Below are 16,603 nucleotides of genomic sequence, written 5' to 3' on the forward strand. Positions count from 1 at the left end.
AATATTGTACTGACATGGAAAATTGTGAGAACTTCAGCACAATATTATTATTATTTAAATAAAATAATATTATTATTTTCCACGTCAGCATAATATTTAAATAAAATTATCATTTTATTGGGCCAGAAATGGAGTAAAATTACTCTAGTTGTGTAGTTTAATTATTTAGGCATAGAGAGCGTAAACGATGAATGAATAACAACAAAGACGAAGACTTGGTGCATTGTTGTGTTGTCCAAAAAGTAAGAGCATGAAAGCTCATTGTTTTCTTATTCCCACTTTAATTTTCTGGAAAACTGAAAACTTGTGGAAACTGAAACCTTGGAAACTTTGTGGAAGGAGACCTCTCAATCTGTGCATGAATGATAATTATTAAATTTTCATGAATTTCATATTATTATGCCCAAAGAACTCGACGTTTTAAATATGTACAGTGCGTGTAACACGTACAAATCTAATAACTTCATATATTGTTTATTATTATTATTATTATTATTATAAGTTAGTAATTGGAGTGAAGGGATTTGAATCATATATGTCTTTATTATAAATAGGCTCTTAGCAATCCTCTTAAAGTTATGACTCTTTTTTCAAGCGGCTAGACGTTCAAAATTGGTTAAACTTGCCCCACCCTTCTTTAAAAGTTGCCATGAGTTTTTAGTGGAGTTTGTAATGTACCTTTGTGTTAAAACCTCTTTTCCTTTCCCTTGCGTATATGTGTTTATTTCTCAAGAAAAAAGCAAAAAAAGAAAAAGAAAAAGTAATCTCCTTGTTAAAGAAGACTACTCAACTCATTATAAGGAAAGATTTCCTTCTTCTGTTAAAGGAAAGATCATCAACAACAACAACATATATTATCACTATAGAAGCTTAAACAGTTAAACTAGATTATAATATAATTTTTCAGCTATTAGAAACATGATGACATTCTTTAGTTCAAAGTTTCAAATGAAAATTAGTGTTACGTGCGAGACGGAATAGATTTGAGTAATGGTTTTGTCCAAATGTTATTTCATATACATTCTTGATTAATACTATATTTTTTATTATGTACTCATTAAAACGGAACACATAAATAATTATTTAAAATTAGTTGTAAGTAATGAAACATTTCGTGGCACTAGAATTATTAGGCAGGAAATGGATTAAAATTACTCTAGCTAGTTGTCTAGTCTTATGTGTATAGAGAGTGAAGGGTGATTTAATAAAGACAAAAGGCGAATACTTGGAAAATTATTGTGTTGTCCAAAAAGTAATAATATGAAAGCTTATTATTTTGTCATTCCCACTTTAATTTTCTAGATAGCTGAAGACTTGTGGTCATGTGGAGAGACTGCAACCTTGGAAACTTCATGGAAGAAAACTTTTCAATCTATGCATGATTGATAATTATTAAATTTGCATGAATTTCATTTTCATACTATTGTGCCTAAAGGCCTTTCAATCCACTTGGGTTATAAGGCTCTTAGCAATATTATTAAAGTTATGAATCATTTTTCAAGTTGTTATATTTTGCTTTAGTAGGCTAGATGTTTGAAATTGGTTTTTGCTCATTTTTTTTCTCCTTTATTTTCTTCTTATCTCCTCATTCAAATATTCACAACCTTCTACTCATATATTGCAATGATTTTCCTACCAACAAAAGGTAAAGACTTTAGAGATGAGAAAAAAAAAATTTGTGCGCTTGACACCAAACTTTATAGATTGAAGTCTAAACACAATTACATTTTTAAGTCCACTTTACTTTTTAAACAAATGCTCTAAAGTTTTCACAAAATTTTTCCTTCTCTTTTTAGTATTTGTGTATTTAAGAAAGAAATCTTACTTTTTAAATTAAAAAAAAAATATTATTTAAGTAATATTTATGTATAAAAATGTCTACTTATTATGTTGGTAGCATTATTATGTGGCTTTACACCACACTAAAGGGAGTCTTATTTTTTCAGTATCATTGGTAAAGATCTATCAATAATTTTTGTAATTATTTTTTAAAATTTATAATACTTTTGGATTTTTTTATAGAAGAAGATACTTGCATTTAAAGGATAAGCAAAAAAACTAGGTGGAATTTGCAGCCGAGGCATCATCTCTATGAAAAACCCGATTGATAAATCTTAATGGTTGAAATCACAGCTTGATTGATCCTGTTCTTCATTGAGAAAAGATGCCTGGGCTATTTTTCGAAAGTTATTGTTTTTATTTTTATTTTTTTGAAAAGAATAAAGTTATTATTTTTATTATCTGCAATATTATATTATTTTTGAATATATAATAAAGTTATATCTTTCCTTAAATAAATAAAACTGAAAGAAGAATAAAAAAATAAAGCCATGTAGTTTCGTATATAACTCAATGACTGTGATTAACTTTTTAAAAATAAAAAAATAAAGCTGAAAGAAAAGTAGAGGACTTGGGTTGACTTGGCAGCGCTATATAAATGTTCATAATATTCATTCTATCCCACACTTATTCACTCTTTTGCTTCCTTGAAGGCTGAAGGGTATCATCTCATCAAAATGGGTTTAACTTTGAAGTATCAACTCTTCTTCTTCTTCTTCTTCTTCTTCTTCTGTCTACTCTCCTGGCTCTTTCCATCCTCTTTTTCTTCTTCCTTCTCTTCAAACTCACAATGCTCTGCTCTACTCCATTTTAGTAACTCTCTGTCTCTTCACAGTTCCGCTTCTCCTTCTCCTGATAGATCAATAATTCAAATGTGTTATAATTCGTATCCAAAGACAGCCTCTTGGAAGGAGCATAAGGACTGCTGTAGTTGGGATGGTGTCGAGTGTGACAATGCGACACGCCATGTTATTGGTCTTGACCTTAGTTGTAGTTGGCTTAATGGCTCCATTCATTCCAACAGTTCCCTCTTCCTTCTTCATCATCTCAGGTCCTTGAATCTTGCTGGTAATGACTTCTATCCCTTCCCAATTTCATCTGAGTTTGGCAACTTTAAGACTTTGACTTATTTTAATCTTTCTCGTTCCTTTTTTTCTGGCAAAATCCCATATGAAATCTCCCAGTTGTCTTCGCTTGTTTCACTCGATCTTTCTAACAATTGGCTAATCATCGAAACACCAGTCTGGAAAAGAGTCGTTGATAACCTAACTCTGTTAAGGGAACTTCTTCTGGATTCCACAAATATGTCCTCAATTAGGCCTAATTCTTTGATGAATCTAGCCTCCTCTTTGACAACTCTTAGTCTCAATGGCTGTGACTTGCGGGGAAAACTCGAAAATAACATCCTCTGCCTTCCGAGTATACAAACCCTTGATCTAGGGTTTAATTTTAATCTTGAGGGTTCTCTTCCAAACTCTAATTGCAACAGCAGTAGTTCCTTGAAGTTCTTAGATCTCTCTAGTACAATGTTTTCGGGAGAATTACCTGATTCTATCGGCAGTCTAAAGTCCTTGAAGCATTTGGATCTCGGTTTTTCCAATTTTACTGGGTTAATTCCAACATCGCTTGGAAGCCTCGCTCAAATGACTGTTCTAATTCTGTCGGAAAACAATTTTATTGGGTCAATTCCAGCGTCACTTGGAAACTTCACACAAATTACTTATTTGGATCTATATGCAAACAATTTTATTGGGCCAATTCCAGCATCACTTGGGAACTTAACACAAATTACTTATTTGGATTTGTCATCTAATAGTTTCAAAGGTGAGATTCTATTACCACTTTTAAATCTTAGGTGCTCATGGCATACACATGAACTAACAATTTCTAATTATTGGTGAATATTTCAATAGGTTTGCTGCCATTGTCACTATTGAACTTGCCAAATCTCTCAATTTTATACCTTAACAACAATCAACTTGTTGGTCCCCTTCCTAGTCACGTAAGTGGTTTGAATCTAATTGAGCTCTCTTTAAGTTCAAATTCCCTAAATGGAACATTGCCATCTTGGTTGTTCAGTTTGCCATCTTTGGAGATGTTAAGGCTTGATGATAATGAATTTATTGGTGAGATTGGTGAGTTTAAGTACAATTCATTGGTCTCTCTTGTTTTGGGTTATAATAAGCTACAGGGCTCCATACCTAGGTCAATTTCTAGACTTGTGAACCTTACTCAGCTATATCTCTCATCAAATAAATTAAGTATTATGTTAGAGTTTGAAATGCTTTCAAAGCTCAAAAATCTCCAATATCTTGATTTATCACATAACTTACTTAGCATCAAGAATAATGTCATTGTAACTTTTACCTTGCCCAATCTTCGGCACTTGAACTTGTCTTCTTCCAACATTAGTGAATTCCCAATTTTATTAAAAACAGCAACAAATTTAGAATCCTTAGACCTTTCCAATAACAGAATTTATGGTCAAGTTCCAAGATGGTTGGGGGATGTGGGGAGAAATTCATTATATTATATTGATCTTCGGGCCAACTTGCTTCAAGGACCATTTTCCACATTAAATTTTCGTAACCTTCAATATTTCTTTGTCTCCAATAACAGTTTAACCGGAGAAATCCCTTTTTTAATTTGTAATGCAAGTTTCCTTGAAGTTCTAGACTTGTCTCATAACAACTTTAGTGGTATGATTCCTAAGTGTTTGATAAACTCTAGTGGCCTCTCAGTGTTGGATTTGCGAATGAATAACCTTCGTGGTACCATCCCAGCAACATTTGCCAAGGGAAATTATTTTAGGAATATTAACCTTAATGGCAATCAATTAGAAGGGCAATTGCCACGATCTTTGGCAAATTGTAGGAACCTGGAAGTTCTAGATCTTGGAAACAATAAGATGAATGGAGCCTTCCCTTATTGGTTGGAAAGTCTTCCTAAATTGCGGGTTCTTGTCATAAGATCAAACAGATTTCAAGGTAGTATAGGCAATCCTAAAACCAAATTTCCTTTCCCAAATTTACGAATCATTGATATCTCGAACAATCAGTTTAATGGTCCTTTGCCAAGAAAATATTTCAAATATTTGAAAGCCATGACGAATGTGGATGAAAGTAAAGTTAGATTGGAATATACAAGAGACATGTATTATCAGGATTCTTTGAATGTGATGATAAAAGGGCTGTATATGGAGTTGGTGAGAATCCAAACTGTTATCTTCACAACCATTGATTTTTCAAACAATAGATTCATAGGGGAGATGCCGAAGATAATTGGAAGGCTTAAATCACTCAAGGGGCTCAACTTTTCTCACAATAACCTTACAGGTTATATTCCATCATCGTTTGGAAATTTGACCAATCTTGAATGGTTAGACCTCTCTTTCAACAAGCTCAGCGGCGAGATTCCCAAGCAATTGGCAGAGCTACCGTGGCTTGAAGTTTTTAATCTATCATATAACCAACTTACAGGATGCATACCTTTAGGAAAGCAGTTCAATACATTCAATAATGATTCATACATCAAAAACTTGGGATTACGTGGATTTCCATTGTCAAGAACATGCAACAACGAGACAAAGCAACCACCACCTTCGACCTTACTAAAAGAAGACAATTTAGAGCCTGAAAATGGGTTTGGTTGGCAAGCTGTATCGATAGGTTATGGATGTGGAGTGATATTTGGAACATTGATGGGATATCTTACGTTTAAAATTGGAAAACCAAAGTGGATTGTGAGGATGGTGATATTAGAGCAACATATCATGCTCAGAAGGCTGAAGAATAATGCCCACAGACGTGCTGGAAGACAATAACTGTTCAAAACAATTTGTGGCTAGTTTTGTTAGAAACAATCTCTGAATCTGACTCAAACAGCCAAGCCCAGTAGAAAAAAGCAAAGCTCTCCTCCAACTCCTTCCATGTGTCAGAATTGGGATGAAGCTTCTTGTTCTACTCGCTATCTTCATCATCCATATTCACTGTCTTCTTCTTCATTTTTCAAACAATGGAAACAGCACATAATGGTGATTAGGAGAATATCACTCTTCTTTCACAGTCCCCACATCTACAGGACACCATTCTTTGCCAAGGTATTCTTCTTCTTAACTTACATCTTTGGGTGCCTTTGTCACTTTCTTATCTCTCTCTCTAAATGTAAATGCTCATTCATAGGGAAACCATGCTGCTGAGCTTTGTAATTATTATTAATAAAATAAGTATTTGATTTTTTTTAAGCAGCTGGTTAGTGTTGTCTCTGTTGAAATAATTGGTAGGCCCAAGATTCCTTTCCGCCTTGCATTGTAATAATTCTTGTATTTTAGTGATCTGATTTGTTTGCTTTGGGTGCATAATTTCTGCTTTTTTTTTAGCATCAAATGCCCAGTAACTTGCAAGGTTGATGCCCCTGATGTTTCAGAACATATCAATAACCTTTTGTGCTCTTGAATAGTTCAAGACCTCTGTGTAGAAAGTAAGGCCTCATTCTCTTTATCTTATTTTTATTGTTGGGTTTGGTACCATATCCTTATATATTTAAAATTTTCTTTTGTTTTTCGTGTCCATTTTTTGATTCTTTGGTGACACATTTCTTAATATTGCAATGTTGTGGAATTTATGATGGTTTTTAATTATACACTTGCTATTTATGTTGAATGTGAGTATTGTCTCTTTTTGACTAAAAAACAAAAAAATGTGAATGTGAGTATTTCAATGTTGTGAAATTTGATTGAAGATTCAGGATGATTTTGAGATTATAAATAGAAATTGGGTGAGCTGCAAGTCAACTTGTTGGTGTATATTTGCAATCTTCAAGTTATATATATGAACGTGGAGTGAAGGTATATATAAAGTATTTCACTGTATTCTTTTTTTCTTTTTTTGGCTGAATAGTTTCACTGTATTCAGTTATAGAGGAAACTTTCCTGGTTTCATTTTTCTTTTATATTTTTATTTTTTCATTCCTTTTCACTTTTAGCAATAGTTGGTATGCAAAAGGTTAGTTTACTTCCATGTTTGATTTAAAGGTGCAGCCCCATTTTCCCTTGTAATTAATGTAAAAAAGATCTATGCACCATGTTGCGAGTGGGAGGTAGTGAGATCAATCACATTTAGAAGAAGCTGCTAAACTTTATTCAATCTACTAAACTTAGCAATTCTCTTGCAAATCAAGACCAAATGTTCTAAAATGAAGTTGTGGAAATTAATCCAGCATTCATATAGTATTCCTAGCATTCCATTAGTTGCTGACTTGCTTTGAGAAATATACTTTCCACTGTTGAAATGGGGTTATCTAGGTGACGTGTTGTGCGTATTCTGCAAGACCTGTCTTGAGAGTGGGGATCCCTTGTTCTTTGAGTATCATTTTCCAAAGAGGTTATGGTAGCAAGTTAAGCATGGTGTCTAATAAAATCCAAGGTAAATGTTTTGAAAGTAGTTATGTGGGGTAAAGAATAGTTGAAGGCAAATGTTATCAAAGTATTATAACCAACTTGCTAGGTCTGTAGTGGGTTATTATTTTTTCTTAAAAGAAATGCTTGTATATTCATCGGCAATGCCAAGTCTGAGGAGGCATAACCATTTCTTTGGTTTGGTGATAGCCATAATTGAGGGTTTTAGTTCAATGCTTTGTAAGTTTAGTTGCAGCTTCTATTTAGTTTTATGCTTGCTCTGTAAGTTTGATTCTTTTTAAGTTTAGGTGCAGCTTTGTGTTTTGTGTCTTCTGCTGTTGTTTGCTTATTGTATGGTTTGTTTCATTGATAAATTCATTCATTCATTACTTTCTCTATTTTCTTAGAGAAATAAGTTTTCCACTTGACATAGGCTGGTAAAATGATCAAGGTGACATGTTATCAAGGAGCTACCTTTGAGAGTAGGAATCATCTGTTGTTGTTTGATTATCCTTTATCAAAGAGTCTATGAGAGAAAGTTAAGTCTAATGAAATCCCAGGTATATAGCTTGCATATGTGGTTCTGTAGGGTATGGATATGTTGAAGGGTAAAAGTTTTAAAAAAACCATAATCAAACTTGCTTAATCTGCAGTAGTTTATTAAATTTGGCTTCAAAGAAATGCTGTTGAGTTTAGCAGCAATGTCATGTCTGAGGACGCTATCCTGCTTTTGATCAGAAGAAACAATGCTCAAGTTGAGTTTGTGAAGAGAGTGAAAAATTTGCTAGTGAATAGTTTTATGTTGTAATTCTTTGGGGGGGGGGGGGGATTGCATTTCTCTGTCTTGATTATTTTTAAGTATGGTTTTATGTTGCTATTTATTTCACTGATTGCTCTGTTTACGTGTTGCAGCTCTTAGCTGCTGGTGTTTTGTTGTTTGTATGGTTTGTTTACTTTAAAATATTCATTCTTTCAAAGAAAACAAAGTTACGATTATCTACGACTCTCCTTGACCATTTTTCTTACTAGTTTTCTACCTCGCCAATCAAACTACGAAAATAGCATGCACTCAAATTTGAATTCCTTTGCAGTCAAACTTTAATGTTCTCACTAAAGTAACACTTTTTTTTTTGTTGCCAAACTACACTTTTGGTCCTCTGATAATGTGGCTTTTTTAATTTTGTCCCTACACATTTAATTGTATCAATTTTGTTCCTCAACATTGAAGTGAAGTCAAATTTTGAGGATTTATTTGACTTGATTTTGAAAGTTGAAGGATGAAATTGACACAGTTAATAGTTCAAGGATCTTTATTTTAAAAGTTGAAGGACAAAAGTGACAATTAAATCTATGGGTACAAAATTTGGCCAACACTTTTTTATTGATTGCATTGCTCCAATGGTTACTGTTTTTCACCATTTGCTATCTTTTCTTTTGTGATTTTTCAAACTTCTAGATTTGGATAAAAAGTGCAAGATACTGCAAATCTTGAGAAATGTGTTGCAACGATGAAGGTTCATATCCTTTCGTGTTAAAAGACGAAGGTGATATATCTTTTTGAGATTTCTATATCATGTGCAAGTGTGTGTGTATCTTCTTTTTTTTTGGGTCAATTTTATGGTTTTTATTTTATTTTTATTTTTTTATGTAGTCTATTGTTATGATATTAAATTTAACGTTGAAGCATATTTATGTTTTTCAGATTCTACTCTTAGAGACCAAAATGCTTTAGATCTATCAAGGCGGGCTGAAACATGCAATGCTCAATGTGCTCAAATCTAGAGTCCTGATAATCTAAAGGTTTGGCTTTGTTGTTTCATTTTTCATTTTAGGTTGTTTGAAGTGTTCGTGTGATTTTAAAACCTCAGGCAATACCATAGAGATGTTGTTTTGTGGATCTTCTTCTTTAGTGATGTTCTAGTGAATATCCATGAATGGGAGGATCAACACTAAAATTACGTATTCTGCTGGAAAATGTTTTAAACCAAATATTCCTATCCATTCAATATTAACAAAATTTGTTTTTGTTTTTTGGGTGCCTAGTTTCAACTTCAACACATACAAGGACGCATTGGATTGTAAGGCAAAAGGTAAGCTCCTCTACTATGGCACATACTAAAATTTTATTTTTAGCTTTCATTTATGATTAGGAATTTAATTCTTTATGTAAAAACTAATTGTTTCAAATCTTTATTTGGCTAAGAATGCGGAGCTGCCATTACAACAGACTATACTTATGTCAAAGCCATCAAGATGTTACTCTACTACTGCTAATAGGGTAGGTAACTCATTTTGGTTGTATTCAAAAAAGCGTCTTTGGAAGTGTTCCTAGATTTTGAAGTGCTAAAAATAAGTGCAAGTTTTGAATTCAAACGTCAAGACAACAATTTGATTGATTAATCCAAAGATGATATTTGGTGAGCATTTGGGTTCAGATTATTTGAGCTGCGTTTGCCTTTTTTCTTTTTTTAAACCAGCGCCTATTGCATTGTTTATGGGACATGAACAGTAAATTTTTAATTATTTTTTTTTTATTGTTTTCAGTTTTTAGCAAAATAAGCAGTATCTAAACGCACCCTTGGTCTTTTTGAATTCAATCCTTCCATGTGTAAGAATTGGGTTGAAGCTTCTTATTCTACTCGCTATCTTCATCATCCTTATTCACTGTCTTCTTCTTCATTTTACAAACAATGGAAACAGCACATAATGGTGATTAGGAGAATTTCACCTATCTTTGCCAAGGTATTCTCCTTCTTTACTTACATCTTTGGGTGCCTTTGTCACTTTCTTCTCTCTCTCTTTTTAAATGTAAAGGCTCATTCAAGCTTGTGAGTTTTGTAATTATTATTTATAAAATAAGTATTTTATTAAATTTTATTTTTTGTTTTTTTTAAGGCAACTGGTTGGTGTTGTCACTGTTGAAATAATTGGTAGGCCCAGCATTCCATTCTGCCTTGCATTCTGTTTTTCAGTTATTGTAATACTTGTATTTTATTGATCTGATTTGTTTTCTTTGGGTGCATAATTTCTACTTTTCTCAGCATCAAATGCCCAGTAACATGCACCGTTGATGGCTCTGATGTTTAAGAACATATCAATAACCTTTGTGCTCTTGAATAGTTCAAGACCTCTGCGTAGACAGTAAGGCCTCATTCTCTCTCTGTTTTTTTATTGTTGGGTTTGGTACCATATCCTTATACCTTTAAATTTTGCTTTTGTTTCTCATGTCCTTTTTTTGATTCTTTGCTGAATGCATTTCTTAATATTTCAATGTTGTGGAATTTCTGATGGTTTTTAATTATACATTTGCTATCTATGTTGAATGTGAGTATTGTCACTTTTCAACTAAAAAATGAAAAATGTGAGGAAGATTCAGGATGATTTTGAGATTATATATAGAAATTTGGTGAGCTGTAAGTCAACTTGTAGGTGTAGACTTGATATGATTTATTCTCTTATTTACGATCTTCAAGTTTTCATATATGAAAGTGGAGTGAAGGTATAAATAAAGTATCTCACTGTATTCTTTTTCTCTTTTTTTGGCTGTATAGCTTCACTATATACAGTTATAGTGGAAACTTTCCAGGTTTCATTTTGTCTTTTTTTATTTTTCATTCCTTTTCCCTTTTAGCAATAGTTGTTTTGCAAAAGGTTAGTTTTCTTCCATGTTTGATTTCAAGGTGCTTCCCATTTTCCCTTGTGATTAATGTATCAAAAGATCTATGCCTTGAAACATGTTGTGAGTAGGATGTAGTGAGATTAATCACATTAAGAAGAAGTTGCTAAACTTTATTTAATCTACTAAACTTTGCAATTCTCTAGGAAATCAGCTTGGGAGTAAATCAAGACCAAATGTTCTGAAATGAAGTTGTGGAAATTAATCCAGCATTCATATTGTATCGTCATAAGATACAATAGGTTTGTGCTATGTCTTACGAGGAAAAGAACCGGGCATAATAAGTATCGTCATAAGACTACTTAAGCAGCTTGTTGCTTCAAATTTGGGAGTGGTTGCCAAAGGAAGATGATTTGCAGTTGAAATAATTGGGATTACAATGAGTTTGATCATAAGTCTACTCAAGTTGCAAAATCAATTAGTTTTGAATGTTGCATGTTCTAAACAGTTGAAAGTATTATTCTAGTTTATGTTTTGTATGTATTGGAAAGCCCATGACATATCCGATTATTGATTATAAATGGACTATAAGTAAGTATATGTTTAATACAATGGACTATATAGTTTGTGTTCATATTTATTTGAATTTGTATTAGTTCCTGCTTAAGTTTTTCTTTGGTAAGTAAGATAACTTTTATTGTAAAAAGACAACTCCATGTATAATGGACACAGTAGAATAAAAAGGAAAAAATTTATGCACAAAGAGTCAGCGATTCTATAAAACCAGGTAGTGAACTTGCTCCTGTTTAGTTATTCGAGTTGTAATTTTTGTTGTTTGCTCATTTCCTACTTTACTGAATTGGTTTATGTTCTCATCTTTTTTCCCCCTTCTCCCTTCCGATTTTTTATTCATTAGAACGAGAATGAGAACAGAAGTATTTATCATCTTATTATAACATCAGATATTGTTTTATTCATTAGAATGAGAATGAGAATAGAAGGTTCCTGTTTTTTTTTTGCAATTTCATGCTTTAGCTTACGAGACAGCCCATTTTTCCCTGTACCTTTGAGTTTGCCAGCAAACTGGAATTCATAGGATCCATTAATTCCCACCCCTAAGCCTTTGATATGGCCTTCCAACATATCCAGTGTGTGGTCTACATGACTTCAAATTGGTATGGTCTCATTCTGAAACGGATGTGTGGACAACTATCAAAAGCTTTAGCTCTAAACTAAAATAAGTTAGCGTTTGACAGTTAACATGTATGTTCGTATTGAATATTTTTCTCTCTTTCTTTCCTTCTTAGACATGAATATGAACTCTACTCCAGTTCACCTGATTCAGGGTATAGTAACTATACAATCTATTAAAATTCCCAATAGATGAAAAAAAAAAAAAAACCCAATAACTATTGTGACACAAAGAAAATGCAATGGGGTATGTTCTTATAGAAGCTCAAAGGCTAGTGGGAAATGAAAAACAATTCCTACCAACCTGTTTGGGGGAAATTATACACAAGGTTTTGTGATTTTATTGATCAACTGATCAAGCAACAACACAATGGAATTGTGCATTGGTGAGGAATTTGTATGCACCTCATGTAACCAACTCTATTGTTAAGAAGCCTCCTAGGTTGGGAAGTTCAGATAAGCTGATTTGGCCCCATGAATCAATCAGGTCTATTTAGAGAATTAGAGTCTAGTGAGAGTACTGGCTTCTCCATAGTGAATGCAATTTGATGGAAGAGCCAGAACTGAGATATAGTTCTCAAATGTGGATAGCCTTGCGAAAGCTGTAAGTCATTACTTTATTCATTTGGAAACTATTAAATGATAGTCTTCCAATGCGGAGAGAGTTTGCAAAGAGGAATGTCATCCCTAATCCTTCTTGCCCTTTGTATGCTTCAAAAGAGGACTCCGCGCTCTTTGTCCGACATGTACAGGACATGGGGAATGCGTGGACATGACAGCACGTGTGTCCTAGATCCTTTTTTTTTTTTTTGTGAAAAATGATGGACGCGGCAGGACACGATTGAGACATGGCCTGTGTTACCAAAAAAAAGAAAAAATCCGTAACACACTACCTCTCACACTGATCTCCTCCACCGCCAATCTTCTTCCCATTCCGATCTCTTCTTCTTCTTCTTTAGCTCTATCTATTGCTCTTTTACAGTTTCCCCTTTTGCCCTTATTCTTGTTTTGTTGGTCTCTTTACTTTTTTTTTTTTTTTTTTTCCTGTTTCACACTATCACACGTATAGAGCTCTTCTATCTCCAACCACCCACGTGAACAAAAGATGTGTAAATATGTGCTTCTTTTCAAATTTTTGTCTTTTATGAGTTAAAGTCCATTACTAAGGGTCTGTTTTGGGAGAATTCTCAAACTCACATTTTCACATTTTAAACATTACATACATTTTCATACATATTTTCATTCACATGTATTTCAAAAAATTACAAAAATCTCATTTCAAACTACTCTACCAAACACCTCCTAAATAGTTAAATTTTTAAAATTCTTTTTTCATTACCTTGGTATACAATAGACAAATGTATATATTATTGGTGGTTAGGCTTTAATATGCTCATAAAGAATTTTTAACAATTATTTCAAAATAATAATATTTTTGTTATAAAACATTTTTTCTCTTAAATTTTCGAAAATTGTCATTCACCCCGTGTTGTACCCATACATGTTCCCATATTCATATACGTGTCTGTGCTTTTAGCTTATTTACTACATGTGACTTAGATCATGCAATGTGGTTTAAATCACCGCACAACATTAGAATTGAGGTTCTTTAGCCATTGTCAATTCAGAATTGGGTTGCTATTTGGTTGGAAAGGGTGTATAATTTTGTTAAAATTGATATGTAAATTTTTTTTTTAAATTTAAAAGCTTATATGGATGTGGATGTGGCATTTTTTTATGCCAAATAAATTTGATTAATAATCACGACATCTTCATGCTTGCAAGCAGTGCACTACGTATGCAATATTCGTTAGTGAGATGACAATAGAGATTAAAATTAGAACAATTTTTTGAGGACCAAAATAGGAAAAGAAAAAAAGTTGGGACCAAAATGAAAATCAGCCAAAAATGTAGGGACAAAAATGGTATTTCTGCCAATATGTTATACAACAAACATCCAAATGGGTTTTAGGTGTTGTTTGTGCCAATCTGCTAGCATGGACAATATAACTCTAGAGAAACAAACTTCAAATCTCAGAGCTCTCCAACAACATAACCAAGGAATGATTAAAATTAAAATTTTAAAATAGGAGAGAACTCACTTGACATCGTGATATGATGGAAAGATAGCAATAAGAGGGATCAAATTACTAATTTAGTCCAAGTATGAATGGTATTAGTTAAATTGAGCTCTCTCCTACTCTGTGAGAGGGGGAAAAGGGTTTTATAAGCTTTTTAAGTGTTGGTTTGGTAGGCACCTTTTGGATCCAAATTGTACTTATTTTTGCCAACCTACTTATTGTTGCATTTGGTAACTTATGAAGGTATCACAAGTAAAGGAACTTTCTTATACGATATTTTTCTCCTTTTTGGTGATTCACACCTCAATAGTAATTAGTAGAATTCAGATTAGTAAAATCACACTTTTTAATGGTTTTTACTAAATACTCTCAAATTTTTCAAGAAGTCCATTGTCATCAAGATCGCATTTGTTTTTATGCAAATTGACTTTCAAAAAATATTTTTCACATTTATAGATGTCTGAGTGACTGAAATTACTAATCAACCTGAAAATAATATCCAATTAATTGTAAAATAGAGGCATTTTGGGTGTAAAATATTTTATGCTTTTATTTGCAGTTGTAACTTAGGTCGCCCCTCCTACACATTATTTATTTATATATATATATAAAAAAAAAATTTTACACCTCACCCAAAACTCATTAGACCATCCCCCACCTCCACCCCCACCCCCACCCCCACCCCCCCTATTATCTACTTAACCACCACCGGCACTAAAACCAACACTTTTTCAAAAATTCCTCAAAAAGCTCTACTAAATTCACCCAAAGACCTAACAATTTGAAGAGTTACTCCCATAATTATGTTCCTAGAGCTAATGTGCTACTTGAATTTTTGGGTTGGATTCAAATTCGAGCTCGTAGCTTAGAATAATTATGAGGATAGATTAATTTATTAGTTAGATTAGCTCATCACCAGTATTCGTAGCAAGACTTTCTCATATTGGATGGAAAGTCAAAGTTGGAAAAATGCTTAACTGTACTTCTAAAGCGAGATGTAGTCAAGAACCCAAGTCCAGAATACTACAACACATGTTCACTCAATCTATTTTCCAAGATTTGGTATATAATAGATTATATCATTTGATCTCATTTGAAACTTTCAACCAAGTATCTTTAATTTATAAATTAGAGACTTCCAATTTAGTCAAGTATTTCTTTCATTTACTTCTCTATAAATTTATACTAAAGTTTGGGTTTAGCTTAACTTTTTTTTTTTTTGGACAGATTCAATAGTTACAACACGTAGGTGACAATGGAAATATTAGGAGGTGGTAGTTAAGTTATAAGATTCTTAACGGATTTAGCTTAACTTAATTTGCAGTTTTTTGAAGAAGAAAAAGTGTGTTAAAATAGATAACATTAGTGATTCAAGGTTTAAAACGTTGTATGTTACTATTTTTTTTGGTTATAAATAGAATAAGAGTTGGGCTTAAAAAAGCAGAACCTTTAAAATAAATGCAGATTGGATTTCTATCCAAAAAAAAAAAATGCAAATTGGAAAAAAAATTGGGCCAAACTCACATTATAATATAGTTAAAACACTGGAAATATGCAATTTTGCACCTTGCAGGCCGGGAAGAGAAATAGCAAAACGTGGGTAACATAAATAACATTAGGGATTCATGTCTACTTGTATTAATTTTTAACATAAACTTTGGACATGATATACTAACCCTTTTTTCGTTCATATATAATATATAATATAATTAACCTTCCATAGCTTGCAAGTTGCAAATTGAGAGGGGAGAGTGAGAGACATAAAAGGAAAACAGATATGGCAAAGCACAAAGCATGGACAATCTAGAAAAAAAAAGTTTTCGGTTCTGTTGGGAATAATATTGAACAACTAATGACCAAAATCTTGATTGGGATTGGTAATTTAACATTGTTAGTGAAGGAGATCTTAGGCAAATATGTGGAAGAATAAGATGAAAGATGAGGATCTGTGAATCAAAGTTTTAGTGAGCTAAGTTAACCAGAATCCCCCTCATTGATGGGCTTGGCTGAGCTGAGACTAAACAGTGCAAGTCATTGTTATGTCAAGGCCCACTTGTGCCCATTCTAAACCCAAACAACCCCCATTGACTTAAAAAACAAACATTGACATTGACATTGACATTGACAAAACAAAAGCCACCTTCCTAATTCTAATTTCAGTAATTTCTATCATTCCATGCCTCTTTTTTGTTGTACCCATATCCCAATTTTCTTGTTCCAGTTAAATAAAATAAATGAATGGCAGGTCAAATCTAATGATCCTACGCCTCCTTCGCTCCCCACCCTCTCCACCATCCAATCAAATTTAAGTTTTAAAATTTTCCAACCACTTCCACAAAGTAATAAAAATCTCTCATCTATGTAAAACACTAAAACCCAACCAAAAAAACCTACTTGACTCGATCTTTCCCAAATAAAAGGTACAACTCCTTAAAACTTAAAACTAGAAAGCAATCCAATCCCATATGATAAAAATAAAAA

At 32.9% G+C, this 16,603-nt stretch overlaps 1 protein-coding gene across 12 annotated transcripts; it reads left to right on the top strand.

The window, feature by feature from the left end:
• Positions 1-2,503: 2,503 nt before the first annotated feature.
• LOC142641544 (receptor-like protein 7) lies at positions 2,504-11,496 on the top strand. Of its 12 annotated transcripts, none has more exons than XM_075815984.1 (11): positions 2,504-3,663; positions 3,753-5,938; positions 6,218-6,318; positions 8,691-8,778; positions 8,937-9,034; positions 9,278-9,324; positions 9,438-9,651; positions 9,779-9,976; positions 10,130-10,164; positions 10,276-10,375; positions 11,057-11,496. In XM_075815984.1, the coding sequence occupies exons 1-2, from the start codon at positions 2,517-2,519 to the stop codon at positions 5,660-5,662; spliced, it is 3,057 nt and encodes a 1,018-aa protein (XP_075672099.1). In that variant the 5' UTR covers positions 2,504-2,516; the 3' UTR covers positions 5,663-5,938; positions 6,218-6,318; positions 8,691-8,778; positions 8,937-9,034; positions 9,278-9,324; positions 9,438-9,651; positions 9,779-9,976; positions 10,130-10,164; positions 10,276-10,375; positions 11,057-11,496. The 12 variants fall into 12 exon arrangements, with proteins under 12 accessions (XP_075672099.1, XP_075672104.1, XP_075672097.1 ...); XM_075815989.1 differs by lacking the exon at positions 8,691-8,778 and having other exon boundaries at positions 9,779-9,842; positions 9,935-9,976; XM_075815982.1 differs by lacking the exon at positions 8,691-8,778.
• The last annotated feature ends 5,107 nt before the right edge of the window (positions 11,497-16,603 follow it).

This window comes from Castanea sativa, chromosome 6 (genome assembly GCF_040712315.1).
Source record: "Castanea sativa cultivar Marrone di Chiusa Pesio chromosome 6, ASM4071231v1".
Taxonomy (NCBI): Eukaryota; Viridiplantae; Streptophyta; class Magnoliopsida; order Fagales; family Fagaceae; genus Castanea; species Castanea sativa.

Bases quoted from the DNA above. Each gene is read 5' to 3' on its own strand.
- LOC142641544 (XM_075815984.1), top strand. From the start codon at position 2,517: ATGGGTTTAACTTTGAAGTATCAACTCTTCTTCTTCTTCTTCTTCTTC. The intron at 3,664-3,752 runs GTGAGATTCTAT...ATATTTCAATAG, and splicing joins GTCATCTAATAGTTTCAAAG to GTTTGCTGCCATTGTCACTA.